This window comes from Sceloporus undulatus, unplaced genomic scaffold, assembly GCF_019175285.1.
Source record: "Sceloporus undulatus isolate JIND9_A2432 ecotype Alabama unplaced genomic scaffold, SceUnd_v1.1 scaffold_15, whole genome shotgun sequence".
Taxonomy (NCBI): domain Eukaryota; kingdom Metazoa; phylum Chordata; class Lepidosauria; order Squamata; family Phrynosomatidae; genus Sceloporus; species Sceloporus undulatus.
The window spans coordinates 4,057,747-4,073,626 of record NW_024802937.1 but is presented as its reverse complement, the minus strand read 5'-3'; the positions used below and the strand labels follow the sequence as shown (position 1 = coordinate 4,073,626).

At 38.4% G+C, this 15,880-nt stretch overlaps 1 protein-coding gene across 1 annotated transcript in view; it reads right to left on the bottom strand.

Moving 5' to 3' along the window:
• Positions 1-522: 522 nt before the first annotated feature.
• LOC121917340 (E3 ubiquitin-protein ligase MIB1) overlaps positions 523-15,880 on the bottom strand; it is a 63,056-nt gene continuing 47,698 nt past the window's right edge. The window contains exons 18-21 of the mRNA XM_042443240.1: positions 15,001-15,079; positions 14,518-14,631; positions 11,911-12,011; positions 523-8,709 (exon numbers count right to left, since the gene is read on the bottom strand). Of these exons, the coding sequence (XP_042299174.1) occupies positions 8,569-8,709; positions 11,911-12,011; positions 14,518-14,631; positions 15,001-15,079 (435 nt within the window). The 3' untranslated portion in view covers positions 523-8,568. The remainder of the gene's footprint in view (positions 8,710-11,910; positions 12,012-14,517; positions 14,632-15,000; positions 15,080-15,880) is intronic.

Genomic DNA, 15,880 nt, shown 5'->3' with positions numbered 1-15,880 from the left:
AAAACTGTCTCAATAAATACATCAGATCACACACACACACACACACACACACACACACACACATATATTTAAATCAAGAGTGAAATGGTATGAGAATAGAGACTTCACATAACAAAAATACTTTATGCACCTATAGGGAGGTTTAATTTCAGAAGAAGGGGGAAATTTCTGAACAAGAAAGGTGTGTGTGCATGTGTACACATACATGCACATTATTTAGAACTACTTCAATATCACTATTCATATTATTTAAAAAAAAGAAGTTTGCAATTTTTGAAACAAAGTTTAAAAATAATTAGTAATAAAGTCTAAAAGCCACTAATACCAGAAGAAACAATGTGAGACTATAATTGTGAATCCTCCACATGATGGTAACTGCACCTCCAAGCATTCCTTACCATTGGCTAGGGCTACTGGTAGTTGCAGATACTGGTTGAGAAGAACATCCCTTGTATGTTGTATGTGAGTGTGATATTTGTATGATTTTAAGAGACATAAACAGAACTATTCATGACAGACACATTCAAGTAGCTACACATTTATTCATTCAGCTATCAGGAGTCACCTTCAAGTTGTTTCATTCTAAAGTCTGAGGGGAAAACACACTAAAATCATCATTTGTGTTTTATTAATGCAGTACATTAATTTGTTTTTCAGACAGTTTATCAAAACAATTATGGAAAAATATTTTTCATTGTAAAATTAATGGTATCCACATAAATTAAAATGAATCCAACAAAGCAATGTTAACTGAAACACTGTTTTTAAGGACAGAAAAGCTACATTGTATGAATACAACTGATATTGTGCCAAGAAATATACTACATTAATCTAGTACTAGAAACATCTGGGAAATCCTAGACAGACTTGCATTTTGAATATAGGAAATGCCAACTGAAACAACATGGTTACATGGTTAAACAAAGTACTGTCAAGCTAAACCAAAAACAACTGAGTAGGATCACACACTGCTATGGTTGAGCCCCCATCTTCTGCATCGTATCAAGTGTGAGCCATTCATTTCACTAGTGTAGCAGAAGAGCCCAATGCTATTTGGTACACCACCACAACTTGGCAAAAAGAAGACAGTATTGTGGTAGGTGGGGCAGGAGAGGACTTCTGAGTAGTACACTGCTCTTCAGGGTCTAAAATGTCACTGAAGAACCGTCTGTACAGATGGATCCTTGCTAGCCTGATACATTGTTGTAAGCCATTACATTAGTATCATGGCAGAAATTACACCTAAGTAATTGCTTGTTCAAGAGCCAGTGTGGTGTAATGGTTTGAGTGTTGGACTATGTCTCTGAACACCAGATTCGAATCCTGGTTTGACAATGGAAACGCACAAGGTGACCTTGGGCAAGTCACACAACCTCAGAGAGTGGCAATGGCAAACCTCCTCTGGAGAAACATGAGGAAAACCCCATGAACCTTAGGGCCGCCATAAGTAGGAACACAACAGTAGCAGCAGCTTACTCAATACAGACCGCTATGGAGTTAAACTGAAATCCCACACTGCATCATTGCTGCTATCTAGGGCTGGGGTGCTAGGCTCACTTGCTGCCATTGTATGGCAGGTAATTTCCCCTCATACAACTGGCAGCATACTTGCCTATTGCTTGGCAATGCCACAGGCCTGGCTATGATCCAAGAGTCAGTCTGCTGGGAGGTTTCTGTGGGGCACAGCCCAGAAACTTCACCTCGTTCTGGCCCACTTCCATGGGGTTTGGCCTATGTTTCAGTATTGCTATTACCAACTGAAGCTAACGGGCAGCTCTTTGTATCCATAAGAACACAATTTGTGACAGCTGACATTTTTTTCAAAGCATTAAGACTACAACCCTGGGCATGTTCAATTGCTATTAAGCTCCCAATGAATACAGTAGGACTTATTTCCAGGTAAACATTCTTATGATTGAGCTTCAAGTTCTTTAAAAGCCTTTGCTTTGATTAAAAGTCAGTTGTCTGAAAAACTGTCAAACCACTTTTACAATTATGAAGATTGTAGTGAACGTCTTCCAGGATATTAACATAAGAAAATACATATTTAAAATAAATATTTCAAAGACAGAACATGAATGTACAGTATTGAAAAGTTAGTATCACCCCAGCCTACTGAGAAAGTCAAAGGGTGACTTGGAGGTACTTAAAAGCTAGAGAACATGGCATTTTCCCTTTCCAATAGTGTAGAGGTGGGGTGGGGTTTATATGAAATTTAGTCAGGGCCAATGCCTACTTTGAATCACAGGGCAGATGGTTTAACTGTGAATGCTGAGAGCATTCACACAGTCAAACCATGGAGGGAGAAATGGATTGAGGGAGGGAAAGTTTATGGGAAGGCTGGAAAAAACAAGTTTTGGTCCAAAATATTTTGTAGTAGAGCGCTTAGTTAAAAGACACATGCAGTCTTACAGAATTCAGGCACTGGAGACAAACTGAGAGGCCAGCTACCTTTTCATAATGAGGCAAATCTTTTGCTAACATAGCATATATAACCATTACTTATGGCTCTCTCACTACTATCATTGTGCTCATCCCCCAAAGTAAGGACTTAGCCATATTTATTAGTTCTTTTACCCCTTCCCTTGCCTAGTAACACACACAATGAAAAACAAAAATGAAACTTTAGTATAAAAAAAGTGACCAACACTGTTCACGGTAAGGTAAATACCAATTGTGTCAATGCAACATATCCAGATAGGAGATAGCATTATGTGATTAGCATTTGAATTAAAGAAATTGGTCTGATTAAAAAAAAACAACTGAGGCCCAATCCAGACCGGCCTAAAGTGCGCCCTTGTCATGTGCTGGGGTTGGCCGAGGGCACACCACCCATACGTGCCTCACCCCTAGCACGTGACAAGGGCATCAAAATGGCGGTGCCCTGTACACACAGGTGCCACCATTTTGTCGTGACAGAAGCCTAACGTCTGCATGCCGCAGTGCACTTGTAACATCACGAGTGTGCCATTGGAGCACTTGAGTGTCACAAGTGCACTGGGAAAAGAACCCGCTTTTTGCAGGTTCTTTTTGCTATGCGAGGGAGCCACATGGTTTGTCCACTGCAGCTTCCTCGCGGAGCAAAGCAAGGCACCGGCAGACCACCCTTTTTGGGCGGTCTGTATCCCACCCCTGTTAGAAATCAGTCTAACCTACAGTGTAGCCACACAGAAATTGTAAGCTGTGCTACAGCATTTAAAAACTGGAATAAACTGAGCACAGAGCCCTAGTATAAGACTTTCTGACCACTTAAGCATTGCTACAGGGGCAACCATACTTGAGAAAGACAGAATTTCAGCATGTCACTTTGCATTATTATAGATATCACATGGCACTAGTAGTGTATTACAGTTGAAAACAAAATGTCTTTGATTAAAAAAAGGAAACAATTCATCAATTGACATTGCTACATAATCCTCATCTATTTTAACATGCTTGTAGTGGTCCCCAAATGCAGATTAAACAAATGGGAGGCTGCACAGTAGCATTCCTTGTTAGACTTACAGAGATTTGAAAACATACTGATGTGAGCATGGAAGTTAAACATATCTGAGTATTCCTCATTTCAGTGGATAGATACACTGTGTGTGTACACAAGAGGAATGTAGCTCTCTCCAATCAAATGGTCAAGGAAGCCTTGAAGGATATGGACTTCTAGTATAAACCGCTGAAACAGTAAAATATGTAAACTGTCCAATATTACCAATAATATTACACACATACTCATACACTGATCAACACACCAATTCTACAAAATATCTAACTCCTATCTTACAAAGCAAAAAAGACTATTAAGATTTGATGAGCAAATCCAACAATAATGCACATTAAGGTTATAGTGAGAAGGCACACTTGTTGAAGTCTCTCACTAGATTCCCATTAGGGACCAAGTTAGGACTAATTGAACTTTTATTGAAAATTAAGAAAGTGGTGTACTTTTTTTAAGTTTATGCTTTTGCACCCATGTTCTTAAATGAGATGTTCCAAACTAGTACTGTGCAAATATTTTGCAGCATCAAAAGTAATTCTGTATATAACTATATATACTGATACTTTTGTGTGCACTATATTAATATTCTCAAGAAGCAACAAGAAATTCATTATTCCATTTAAAATTTGAGAACTTCTACAAAATTCAGCAGTGCAGTCATTTCCCAGGCTTATAGCTGTGCAAAGAGGAAGCACAACCACATATATGGTAACCAAACATTTTAAACTTAGAACAAAGAATAACTTTTAATAGAAGGGAAGGAGAAAGCCTTTCTCTTGCACCATAGACCAAACCCAAATTCGCCTCAATCTATCCAGCAAAGGCCCAAAACACATGGGCAAAATGATGTGGCTTCAGCCTGCGTTGTGGGGGGGGGGTTGCTGTTTACATGATGCATAAACCAGGTCAAGAAGGAGCGGGTAGAACCCACTCCTTCCAGCAGCCCCGATTGGGATCGGGCACATGCGGTTGGCACGGTCCCAGCACAAACGGTGCCGACATAGTCTCCTACTGTTCTATTTGGACTGTCTGTTTCAGGCCAAACAGAAGTAATTTCACACAATTCTTGCCACATCAAAAGTTTAAAATGAATACTACTGTTCAAACACATACGGGAGAACTAGGGATAGCATCCAAACTTTTGGGGCCACAATCACAACTCTGAAAAAATGTTAAGTTATATATAAAGTTTTTAAAAAATACCTTTGTAATATTTATGATAGCATCTTCTAAAAGCTAAAATATTTATGACAGCATCTTCTACGCTATATACGGACTTAGTATAAATAAAGGATTGATTTTAAGTAAGTTATTGAAAATAAGCAAACGTGAGGGTATTTTGTCCCCACTAAGTTTTTAAGGAGGGAAAAAGTAGCTTTCCAGTTCTAGGGCTGAATTCACATCAATCAATTTTTCAAGGTATTTTAAATCACTTTTCTAGGCACATCTCATTAAAATTATATACTCATATTGGCTGCATGGAACAGGTACACAATGATAGAGTTTTTGCATCCCAGTGCCACATTTAGCACTAATATTAAAAGAGAGAGGTGAAAGATCTACCTGCTATTTCAGAGCTATATGCAAAAAGAATCAGTCTACCACACGAATGGAGGAACAACAGGGTACCAGAGCATAGAGAAAGCTCAGTGGCAATATTGTTAAAACAATTCCTAGGGTGCAGGCTTGCATGATTCACAGAACCAGCAGCACCTGTACCTCATTCTCTCTTCATACCACCTACAATGTGTGTGCATCTTAGTCATTTTCTAAAATTGGCCCACTCTACTGTGTTTCAACAGAACCAAAATGTAGGCTCCAGCTGTTGTGTTTCACAGTTCTTCTTTTCGCATATTGGCTATGAAATTGTGCCAACAATTCTGCCCAGATTCCTGTGACCACAGCTTCCCCCTTTTTTGTTCTTATCTGTACAGCTGCTAGGCAGCACAAGCACAATGCAAGGCATTGGAGCTGAGACACTGTAGAGACAGAATGAAGGGAATGCACTTTTACTTAGGCAGCTGATCAACAGTTGTCAGACCCATTGCTCCATCTTGAATACTGTTGTGTCTCATAAGGGTAAGCCTCATGTGTGATTCTCTGAGCAGGACTGCAATTACAGCTTCTAAGATGTATGTATTTTAATACATTTTGACAAAGCCATCCACCTCAGGTTTGTATTTACACTTTAATAAAGATATAAATTCAAGTCTCCATATCTGACTTCATATACTATAAAAGTTTAATAAAGTACATATCAAATAAATTAAGAAAAATTTAAATCAATATAGCATTTTCTGTTGGCTAAAAGTTGTTATAAAAAACTTGTTCCTCTACATGGTGAACAGAATGGCATAAAATATCATCAAAACACACAAAAAAGTTAAGATGTGCTAATATAACAAATGTCCTACTTTTCAAAAGTGTCCTAGTAGATTTGAGGTGAGAGTGGCACCTCTCGTCCATCCTTTTACGTGCTGAGTTACTAGCACAACCCTACACATGCCTATTCGGAAGTAAGCTCCACTGAGTTGAGTGGGAATTACTTATAGGTATATGTCATCTTAGACATCTGTTTATACAACTTCATGTTTTAAAAATTATTGCAGAAATGGAAGGGAACAGAGGAGACAAAACATTTCAATAAGTTTATCATTCAGCCTTCTTGGTATATCACTGTATATGACACATTTCTTTGTCAAGAAAGGATTGATACTTGCCTTCCATCAATGATATACGACATTAACTTTTCTGTTACGTTTCTGTTTTTCATTCCTTATCTTGTTTAACTCCCTATAAAAACTTAGTGTTCAAATCAATTTGACTGTAAATGTCTGTAAATCTAGCTTGTTATTTCTGACATATGCATGCAGGTGTCTTTACCCAGGAAACTACCTATGGGGAAAATTCATCAAATTGGAATTAAATAGTTTGCTTTTGAAACAGGAACTATACAATTCAGTAGACAATTTCAGAATCAGTACAAGAGTTCTTTTGTACTTTTTATCATTTTATAAACTAGGAATCAATGAGTTCACACTCATTTGACAGATGTATACTTCATCCCAGTACACATTTGCCATGTGTATCATATTTAAGAACTTCATTCTAGTGTAGCTCTACGAGCCATCAATTTTTATGTAGTTTATTATAATTTGGTATAATAAACTTCAAACTTATCAGAACAAAACCATAGCAAGCTCAGTGGGATGTATTCCCAAGTATGCACAGGACTGCAAACACAGTCATTTAGCTATAGCAACTGGTGAACAACTGGACGCTCCAGGAAATCAAGTATTAACATTATAGTTTAGCAGCAGTGAAGAACACTGCCAATTTATGAGGCACTATGCCATTATGCATTAATACCGCACCTGCTTCTATCCATAAATAGTGTTCCTGATACATGATCAGCAGTGTTCCAGGTAATCTGCAGATATTTGTAAATTTAAAAATTAATAAAAATAAAAATCTCAACTCAGATCTCTATCACACAGATTATATCCACCAAATACAGAATGTTTCTACAAACAACTTCTTTGATAAAATAAATTTAACAGGGATAAAATGCTATGAAAAGGCCATTCATTTATCTCCTTTGTTGCTTCATATGCTTAGAAGAATTTAACTGGAAATAAATATATCTGCCAATTATTTCTAGTATCTGCTTTAACACCTGGAAATCTTTCTATCTATAGCCTCCCACGGAACAATCAGAGCAAACTGCTTTCCCAAACTGCTCTTATATTAAGTTTTAAACTCTACTCAAGGAGCTTCCCAATTTAAAGAAATCTCACAAATCATTTGACCACTGCCTTAGTTAATATGAATTAAAAACTAAATGATCCCAGTGAAGTTCAAGAATATTGACCAAAAAACCCAACAGTTCACACATATTGTGAAGTCTGTAAGAATCAGGAGCACTTTTGTAGGAAATGCCATTGTTCCAACTGTTCTTAAAACTCTGACTATGTTTTCCCTTATTATAAAACAGTACTCAAATACTGTATAATTCTAATTCATGGATTGGATCCATAGTTTGTCATACTTAGAGTAGACCAATTTAAATCAATTTTTGCAAAAGATCTACTTGAAATGTTACTGAGTGTTGAGCCAACCTTACAGCTAGAATGGCTCCAAGTATTTAAATAATGTGCTCTGTTAAAAGTCTTTTTTTAGACCTATTCCTCAACTGAAAGGATTATAGTTGAGATCCAAAAAGCTTCGTAAGTATACAGAAATATTTGCTTTTTATTATTGGAAATGATATGTATTAAGTTCAGCCTCACATCAGTAGTCTCACTGTTTCAGATGTTTGTCAGCTGTTTTATTCTAGAGAAGAGTGGGCAACTGTGAACCTCCAGGTGTTTGCACTACAACTTCCAGCAGCCTTACCCAACAAAGCCAGAGTGAGAGATTATGCTAAGCTGCAGTCCAAGAGCATCTGGATAGCGATAGCTGCCAACTTGTTCTAGTCTCCTGGTTACTTGGTTAGGGAACAGTTTTGTTTGTACTTTGTTCTCCTTTAAGTCAACTTGGAGCAAAAAACAGACTACACAGAATTATAGGCTTTTAGATTTTAGAGGCAACATGTAATAGTAAAATACTGTGCCTTTCTTTATTCCTGTGACAAGCTACAAGGCTTAGTTTTCCGCTGCAATTGAGCACTGACACTAGTGTGAAAAAAAATATCTTAAAATTGAATACAATTTAGAGAATTAAAAACATTTATACATGAAAAACTGACAGTATAAAAATCAACACTGCTGAATGAAGAGCTCATATATATATATCAAATAAAAATATCAAAAGGGGAAATCAAGATTGTCCCTTTAACATAAAGGGGGCAGAGAGAAGGAAAAAGACAAATGATAAAAACAAACTATGCTGTTAATTAACCTAAACTGGGTTAGCTTTCTTGACGGTGAGAGGCTGAGCACTCAAATACTGATTTTTGTTGTCATTATCAGCACTTAAAATGCAACACATGAAACTTTTACCTGCCACTTAAGCTTATGGAGATTCAATTAGCAAAACATGGTAATAATGTGACAAGCTAAAGTAAGACACTTTATAGTTTAATACAATAGGATCCTTCGTTCAATAGCCTTTCGGCAGATAGGGCATTCACTCATTCTATCACCACAAAGCTGACATGTTCCATGACCACACAGAAATATCATATTCTTCAGACGATCCAAACACACAGGGCACATGGTCTGTAACAGAAAAACAAAGAAATGAAGAATCAGAAGAAAATAATAAAATACAATAGCTCATTATTTTGCCAGTCTTGATGTAAATACCATATAGGGAAAGAATGCCAGAGAGTAAAAAATGACAAATACTGAAAGACACTGTCTAGAGCAGCTTTCCTGAGATTTACTATAGCACTTCAAAACATCCTAAGCAGTTCACACAAATTTACAGTATGCGTAGTAACAGGCAATTGTTGACAGGGCAAGGAGATTAATTTGTTACAGATTGGCAGAACTCAGAAAGGTATAGATCTCCTATTCCACCCTTAGAGAGGAACAGCAGCTAACAGGGAAGATATCAACTAGAAAAAAGGTCTGTAGGGAGAGTTATCCCTCATAATAACACAGCCCAGATGGAATGGTAACAGTCTGGATCTGAACCAGAGATTATGCTTAAGGATACATGAAAACCTGTGTGCAGCTTGAAAAAGGGCCCAATATTCTGCCACAAGAAAGTTGGAAGGGCCTGAGAAACGAACACAGTAGGTACTTTAAGTATCTACTGTACCCTTTTCCCAGGTCCTTCCAACTTTCTTGTGGTAGCAAGTAAGGCATTCCAGCTTCCTGGCAAGGAAACTGGACCACAGGTCCAAGCAGGAAGGTAAGCACTTTGCCACTGTCACTTTATATCAAGTCAGAGGGCATTTTACCCTGTTAACAGTTGGGACTGAGGTCTGATCTAGTTGCTTCTCTTATTCTTTAAAACTACTCAATATGCCATTTCTGTAACAACATATTTCACCCTGTTCTTGCTGGTAGTCAAATTATAAACAAACTGTGAAACTTTACCATGTATATTATGATTATTATGGAATTGTTTTGAAATGTCTTTTATGCAGCTAGCAATGTTATTTTTTGTGCAACACTTTCCTGTCAACTGCTTTAAATGTACTGGTAAGGTATATGAAAAATCAGTATGTGACTGAGTTTCACATCAATGTCTGCCAAGAAGCAGCCCTCCTAAACACAAAAATGTTGCCCCCATGAAAATGGACACAAGTACCAGCAGCTTTCTGACTGAAGATAATGGGACTTCAAACTGAAATTTCAAATGTGAGAATGGACAATTTGCCAGGACTGCCTGGCATCACAGGTGAATTCCCCTGTTTACCTGTGGAAAAGAGGTGAAGATGGGTGGTCTATATTCAAGTCAGAAAGATTCCGACTGCCATGTGCTCCCATGCAGCCATGACCAGAATCCTGCTAAATTCATGCCCACTTCCATTAGAATTGCCCAACTCCTAGTTACAATGTCTTGCGGGGGGGGGGGGGAACGACCTCTACTTGAAAAAATTAGTTGATTCTATTTAAGCTTTGTTTGCATTGTCTACTGCTGTTAGAATGGGGGGAGATGCTAACCACCTTCGTATCTATTATTACTGTGATTTGGGTGACTAAGGCTGCATCTGTACTGCAGAAATAATCCAGTTTGACACCATTTTCAATGTCATGGCTCAATGATATAGAATTCTGAGATTCATAGTTTGTGGTGACACCAGGGCTCTCTAACACAGAAGGCTAAATATCTCACAAAGCTACACAGAAAAGACATAGGCCCTGGGGATGGTATAGCTTTGCTCAAAATGGGTGGTATCTATAATGCAGGCTTCAAAATGGCTGCTGCAAGATATTGTAGCACATGCATGTGCTCTCTTGTGCTTGGGAGGCACTATGAGAGACACTAGGGATGAAGCTGTTGTGGCAATGATTGGTGATGTTGAGGGGAAGCAGCTCTGTCAGAGTCGACTCTCATCTCCTCTTCCACATTTCTAAATATTCATCATTAGTAGCCCCCTCAGAGACTAAATCCTCTATTTCTAATGGTTGTTTACCAGAAACTGACTCCAGTGTTTCAGCCATTGGAAGGTCAGAGGCACAAGAAGAATCCATTTCAATAGAAATAGATTGAACAGGTTCGTTAGCATAGGCCACTCCAGAGGAGGCAGATAAGAGCACATGCATGTGTCCCAAACTGCATGGATGTGCTTTGGGGCAGGAGCGCTTAAAGAAGCAAAGCTAGGTTTAGCTGATTTGGCTTTAACTTTTCCCACCCTAAAGGTGCATTTGAGAGAGAAACACGAAGGGAGGAATAAAACAATGGGTGGGGGGAACTAGCTAGGGAACCAAAGGCTAAAGATGTTTTTCTTTTCTTTTTGTAAAATACAGGATTGCAAAAGAAGAAAGAAGAAAAAAGATTTAAATTGAAGAAATAAGGCCAGAGAAAGCAGAGGAGACAGACACAAGACCTGGGTGAAGCAACCAGGAGATGAGGCCCAATAAAGTTTCATTTTAATTAACTTTAATTATCTTGTTTAGCCTGGGTGGTGATAGGAACAAACCCATTAATAGATGGCTTCTTCTCCACAGTCTGAGAAAGACTCTTTCTCAGAAAATTAGCCAGTTGCCCCCAAGACACACGGCCAATAGGGAAGGGAGCAAAAATCCCAGAGCATGGGATGTGCTTCTAAGGGTGGTGAAACTGAGAGAAGAGCTTCTCTTAAGGACTTCAAATCATCCTATCATGTGAAAGAATGTGGTCATATATATATACCATATCCAAGTCACATAGTACTTTATAAAGTTATAATAGTAATTTAAATTCTGCCTGGAAAATTGAATGTCAGCTAGTGAAACTGTGGTAATAAGTCATATGCACCCTACAGCCAGCCCTGGTAAAAAGTCTCAGCATTCTGAGCCAGGTTGAATTTAAATAAATAAATAAATAAATATAAAGATTTCACTATATGTAAAACCTTTCAGCCCACCCTATATACAACATGCACTTTAAGAAAACAACATTTGCCTTTTGTTGCTCATTCTCATTTTCCAAAAATGCAGGCAGTTTACCCTTACGAATACATATACCCATCTCCTGTTCTTTTGAAATCCAGACTACATTCATGATATTTTATGTGAAAACTGAGATAAACATAAAGATAAAACTATAAACAGAATCTTTCTTCATACTTTACTCAAATACTTTCACATTTATTATTCAGCCTAAGTAAAATTACCCTTTAAGTTATTCTACAGCTGATGATAAAAATAGCAGTAAAATATAAATCTGCTATTTTTCAACACATATAGTACTTATTCTGAGAATGTTCATACAATGTATTCAAGATTCCTTTGATATTTATCACAAAAGTCTATTTGTTTTACCTGTTCTTTTATGTCCTGCAATTGCTGCTGCAATTTCTGTACATCAGCATTGACATTGGTATTGTCCTTGTCTTTCTGCAGAACAGGAATGTTTCCACTTGCTACGAAGTACAGAGAGGAGAAAATGGTGACCGAAATGCTTGCAAGAAAGAAGAAACCATTTAATCTATTAAATGCAGAACCTTTTCTGAATGACAATTTAAAACCCTCACATCATTTTGCTGGAAAACCCCACATCATTTTATTAAATGTGTGTTTCATAGTCAGTCACCAATTGTGCAAGTTCTCCCACTTAAAAAGATGAGAAGCCTGTAATTGACATCATAGGTAGACCTCAACTATGAGAGACAAAATGAGAAAACAAATCCAGACAATCACATTGTTTGATTTGAAAATAATTTATTTGCAAATTATGGTGGAAAATAAGTATTTGTTCAACATCAAAAGTTCATCTCAATACTTTGTTATATATCCTGTGTTGGCAATGACAGAGGTCATTTCTCATTTTGTCTCTCATAGTTGAGGTCTACCTATGATGTCAATTACAGGCCTCTCTCATCTTTTTAAGTGGGAGAACTTGCACAATTGGTGGCTGACTAAATACTTTTTTGCCCCACAAGGAACAAGTCATGATTATGAATCTTGCCTCTCTATATACGAGTTCATTGGCTAAATTGGCTTCAGAATTCTTCACAAATACTGAAGACTGCTTAATGATCTATTTTGAGTTGTTAATATCATGTTATTTGTAAAAACAGGGCAGCGAGCCAGTGTCGTGTAGCAGTTTGTGTGCTGAACTAGGACTCTGGATGACTAGAGTTAAAATCCTTGCTTAGCCATGGAAACCCAGGAGGTGGCCTTAAGCAAGTCAAACCTTCTCAGCCTCAGAGGAAGGCAAGGGCAAACTCCCTCTGAACAAATCTTGCTGAGAAATCCTGCATGATAAGCTGGCTTTAGGGTCACCATAAGTCAGGAATGACTTGAAGACATACAAAAAACAAATACAGGATATTAATAACTTCCAGCTTTACATAGTTCTTCGCTAAAAAGAAATATAAAACAATCTGACACCTAATGGCCCAAGCTAAATGCAAAGGGTAGGCTAATTTGTGCAGAACCAAGAAGGACAACTGTGTAAAGCATATGAGTTAATGTTTGCCTGTAAGGTGGATTGCCCTGCCTTCAAAACAGAGTTTTAAGCAGTACGGAGGAGGAGGGAGAGTGTCCTGTTTCAAGCATACACAGACCAGGTCGCGAAGGAAAAGAAATTGCTCTTTTTGAAATCCACTGAAAAGTTTCTTCTGTCAGCACAAGGACCCAGATGAATCCTGGCATCAATCAATCTTTATAATTTTACGGCAACACACTTATGTGGGCTGATGCCTTTGGAACATATTTTTAACTTTGTATTAATTGAACTAAAGTGGACCCTTGTTATACACTGGGGTTTGGTTCCAAGACCTCACTGTGGATAACAAAATCTGTGGATGCTCAAGTCCCATTAAATAGAATGACATAGCAAAATGGTGTCCCTTATAAAAAAAAATGGAAAATCAAGGTCTGATATTTGAAATTTATACTTTTTTTTAACATTTTCAAACCGTGTATAAAAAATCCTTGTATAAGAAGGGCCGACTGTATAACCTATGAATAATTATAATCTATCAGTACTGAACTACAGCATTTTCTAGGAATCTACAGCCACATTTAGCATCAGTTCAAAGGTGCAGCGCCATTATTTGCAGGCCAGGTATGAGACTAGCATTTTACCCTTTCCAACACTAACTGCTGTAACTACACTCTTTAACAGAACCCAACTGTACAAACACATCTGCAGCTTTCCCTTACAGACGAATTCCTGCTAATTGCAGAATCTGGTAACAGTGATACTGTATGGGATTTTGCCAGCTGCCGTTCTTGCCTCTATTATACTATGAACTATATCAGGGGTAGGCAACCTTTTTGAGCCGGGGGCCAGGTTGCTGTCCCTCAGACAACTGGGGGGCCGAAACCAAAAAATAAATAAGTAAATAATTTTTTAAAAATTAAATAAATAAATAAACCGGGACAAATGTAAAACAAAATTTTCAAATGGAGGGCACTTTTTAAAAAAAAAATGGAGGACACGCGAAAAAATTTGCGGATTTTTTAAAAAAATGTTAAGATAAATGCATGTTTCTGAGGCATCTATAGACAATTGCCCCACCATGCCCCTTGCATGAGAGGCCAAAAGCCCCGGTGGCAATCGGCGGCAGGACCGGGCTGGGGCCGGTCCCAAGGCCTTGCCGGGCCGCATCCGGCCCGCGGGCCGCAGGTTGCCTACCCCTGAACTATATACTCTGAAATAGATACATAGTATGTACTAAGTATATACATAACGTATATATATATATATATAGCAAATAATCTGTTATACTATGAAGATTTCACTGGGGTACTATCCTTTCCCAGGTCACAAAACAAGAAGTAATCTCTGCACCCTCTCCAGTTTGAAGAGTAGGATAAGGTCAATGGAAAGAAAGGAACAGGAGAGAGAAGAAAGGGTGAAGAAGTGATATAGATGGGAGAATGACTAATAGGCAGGGCGGAACAAAAGAAAGAACTCACTAATATCATCTGTGCCATCTTCTGTACCTTTCCCACCACAACACATAATAAAAGGCACTCTTCGCTCTACCACTGCCCGACACTGCACACATTTTTTCATCAAGCTGGCACAATCTGGAAGACAGAAGTTTGATATCAAGACCATTGCTATGGTTTATACAAACTTAATAATCCCTTCAATAAATTCTAGTTCAGGAAAGGAAGACTGCAGGTGACAGGTCTCAAAAATATTCTCCTTCCATATGGTCTCTCAGTGGATTCTGGTCCATCAGAATCTGAGACAGGACACTGTTTTAAACTCATGCACAACTGAGATCCTCTAATTTTCAAACTGAAGGGGAAGCCTCTGACAAACATGATTTTAAGCAGACAAACTCAGAATTATTTTTTAATGCTATTGCATTAATCACCTCATAAAGCCGATCAAATTAAAGAAATTATTTTAATCACATTACCGCTATGAAACGATTTAATAGCACTTACTTTCACAAGCACACATGTGTCCACAAGGCTGGAACAGTACTGCAGCTTTTTTGTCTGAGCATACCACACATTCTTCAATCTACAAAAAGAAAACAATTACCCTTCAGCTTTTCAAAAATTGTTATTTAGTCCCACAACCACAGACCAACTAGGATAACCCCTGTTGAGGGTAAACTGTCAAAATATGAATGAAGATAAAATCTATCATGAAGTAATCTCCAATCTGTGGGATCACCTTCTGGCAAATGCCCTAAAATTCACAATGTATCCTGTGCCCCCAAGAGTGAAATTCCACTATATTTTTGCCCACCCTAGGCTGTTTCAGGTCCAGTTTTTTGAAAACTAACATGCTTTCCAATTCGCTTTGTTGCATGGGAAAAGGCCTCCCCAAAGTCCAAAACTGACAAAAGAGGAAGAGCATGGCAAAATAACACCCAGACCCCTGGAGAGGGTATAAGAGGCAAAGCAAAAAATTTAAAATTGAGGGGCTGAGCAGTCAGGCCAAAACCAAGTCCTAACCTGGTTCAGTCTCTGGCTGGCACCTGGGTCAATGCCTGGGTGGGTGTTTACATGCCCATCCACTGACATGCCATGGACCCACTACCACTATGGGCCCATTGCCTTTCTCCACTATCACCTCTACTGAGAAGACCCCCATAGCAGTGTCTGACATGGAAACAGGCCATCTGACTACAACCATGGACCCACTACCACTATGGGCCCATTGCCTTCCTCCACTATCACCTCTACTGAGAAGACCCCCATAGCAGTGTCTGACATGGAAACAGGCCATCTGACTACAACCACATGACCACTACCACTATGGGCCCATTGCCTTCCTCCACTATCACCTCTACTGAGAAGACCCCCATAGCAGTGT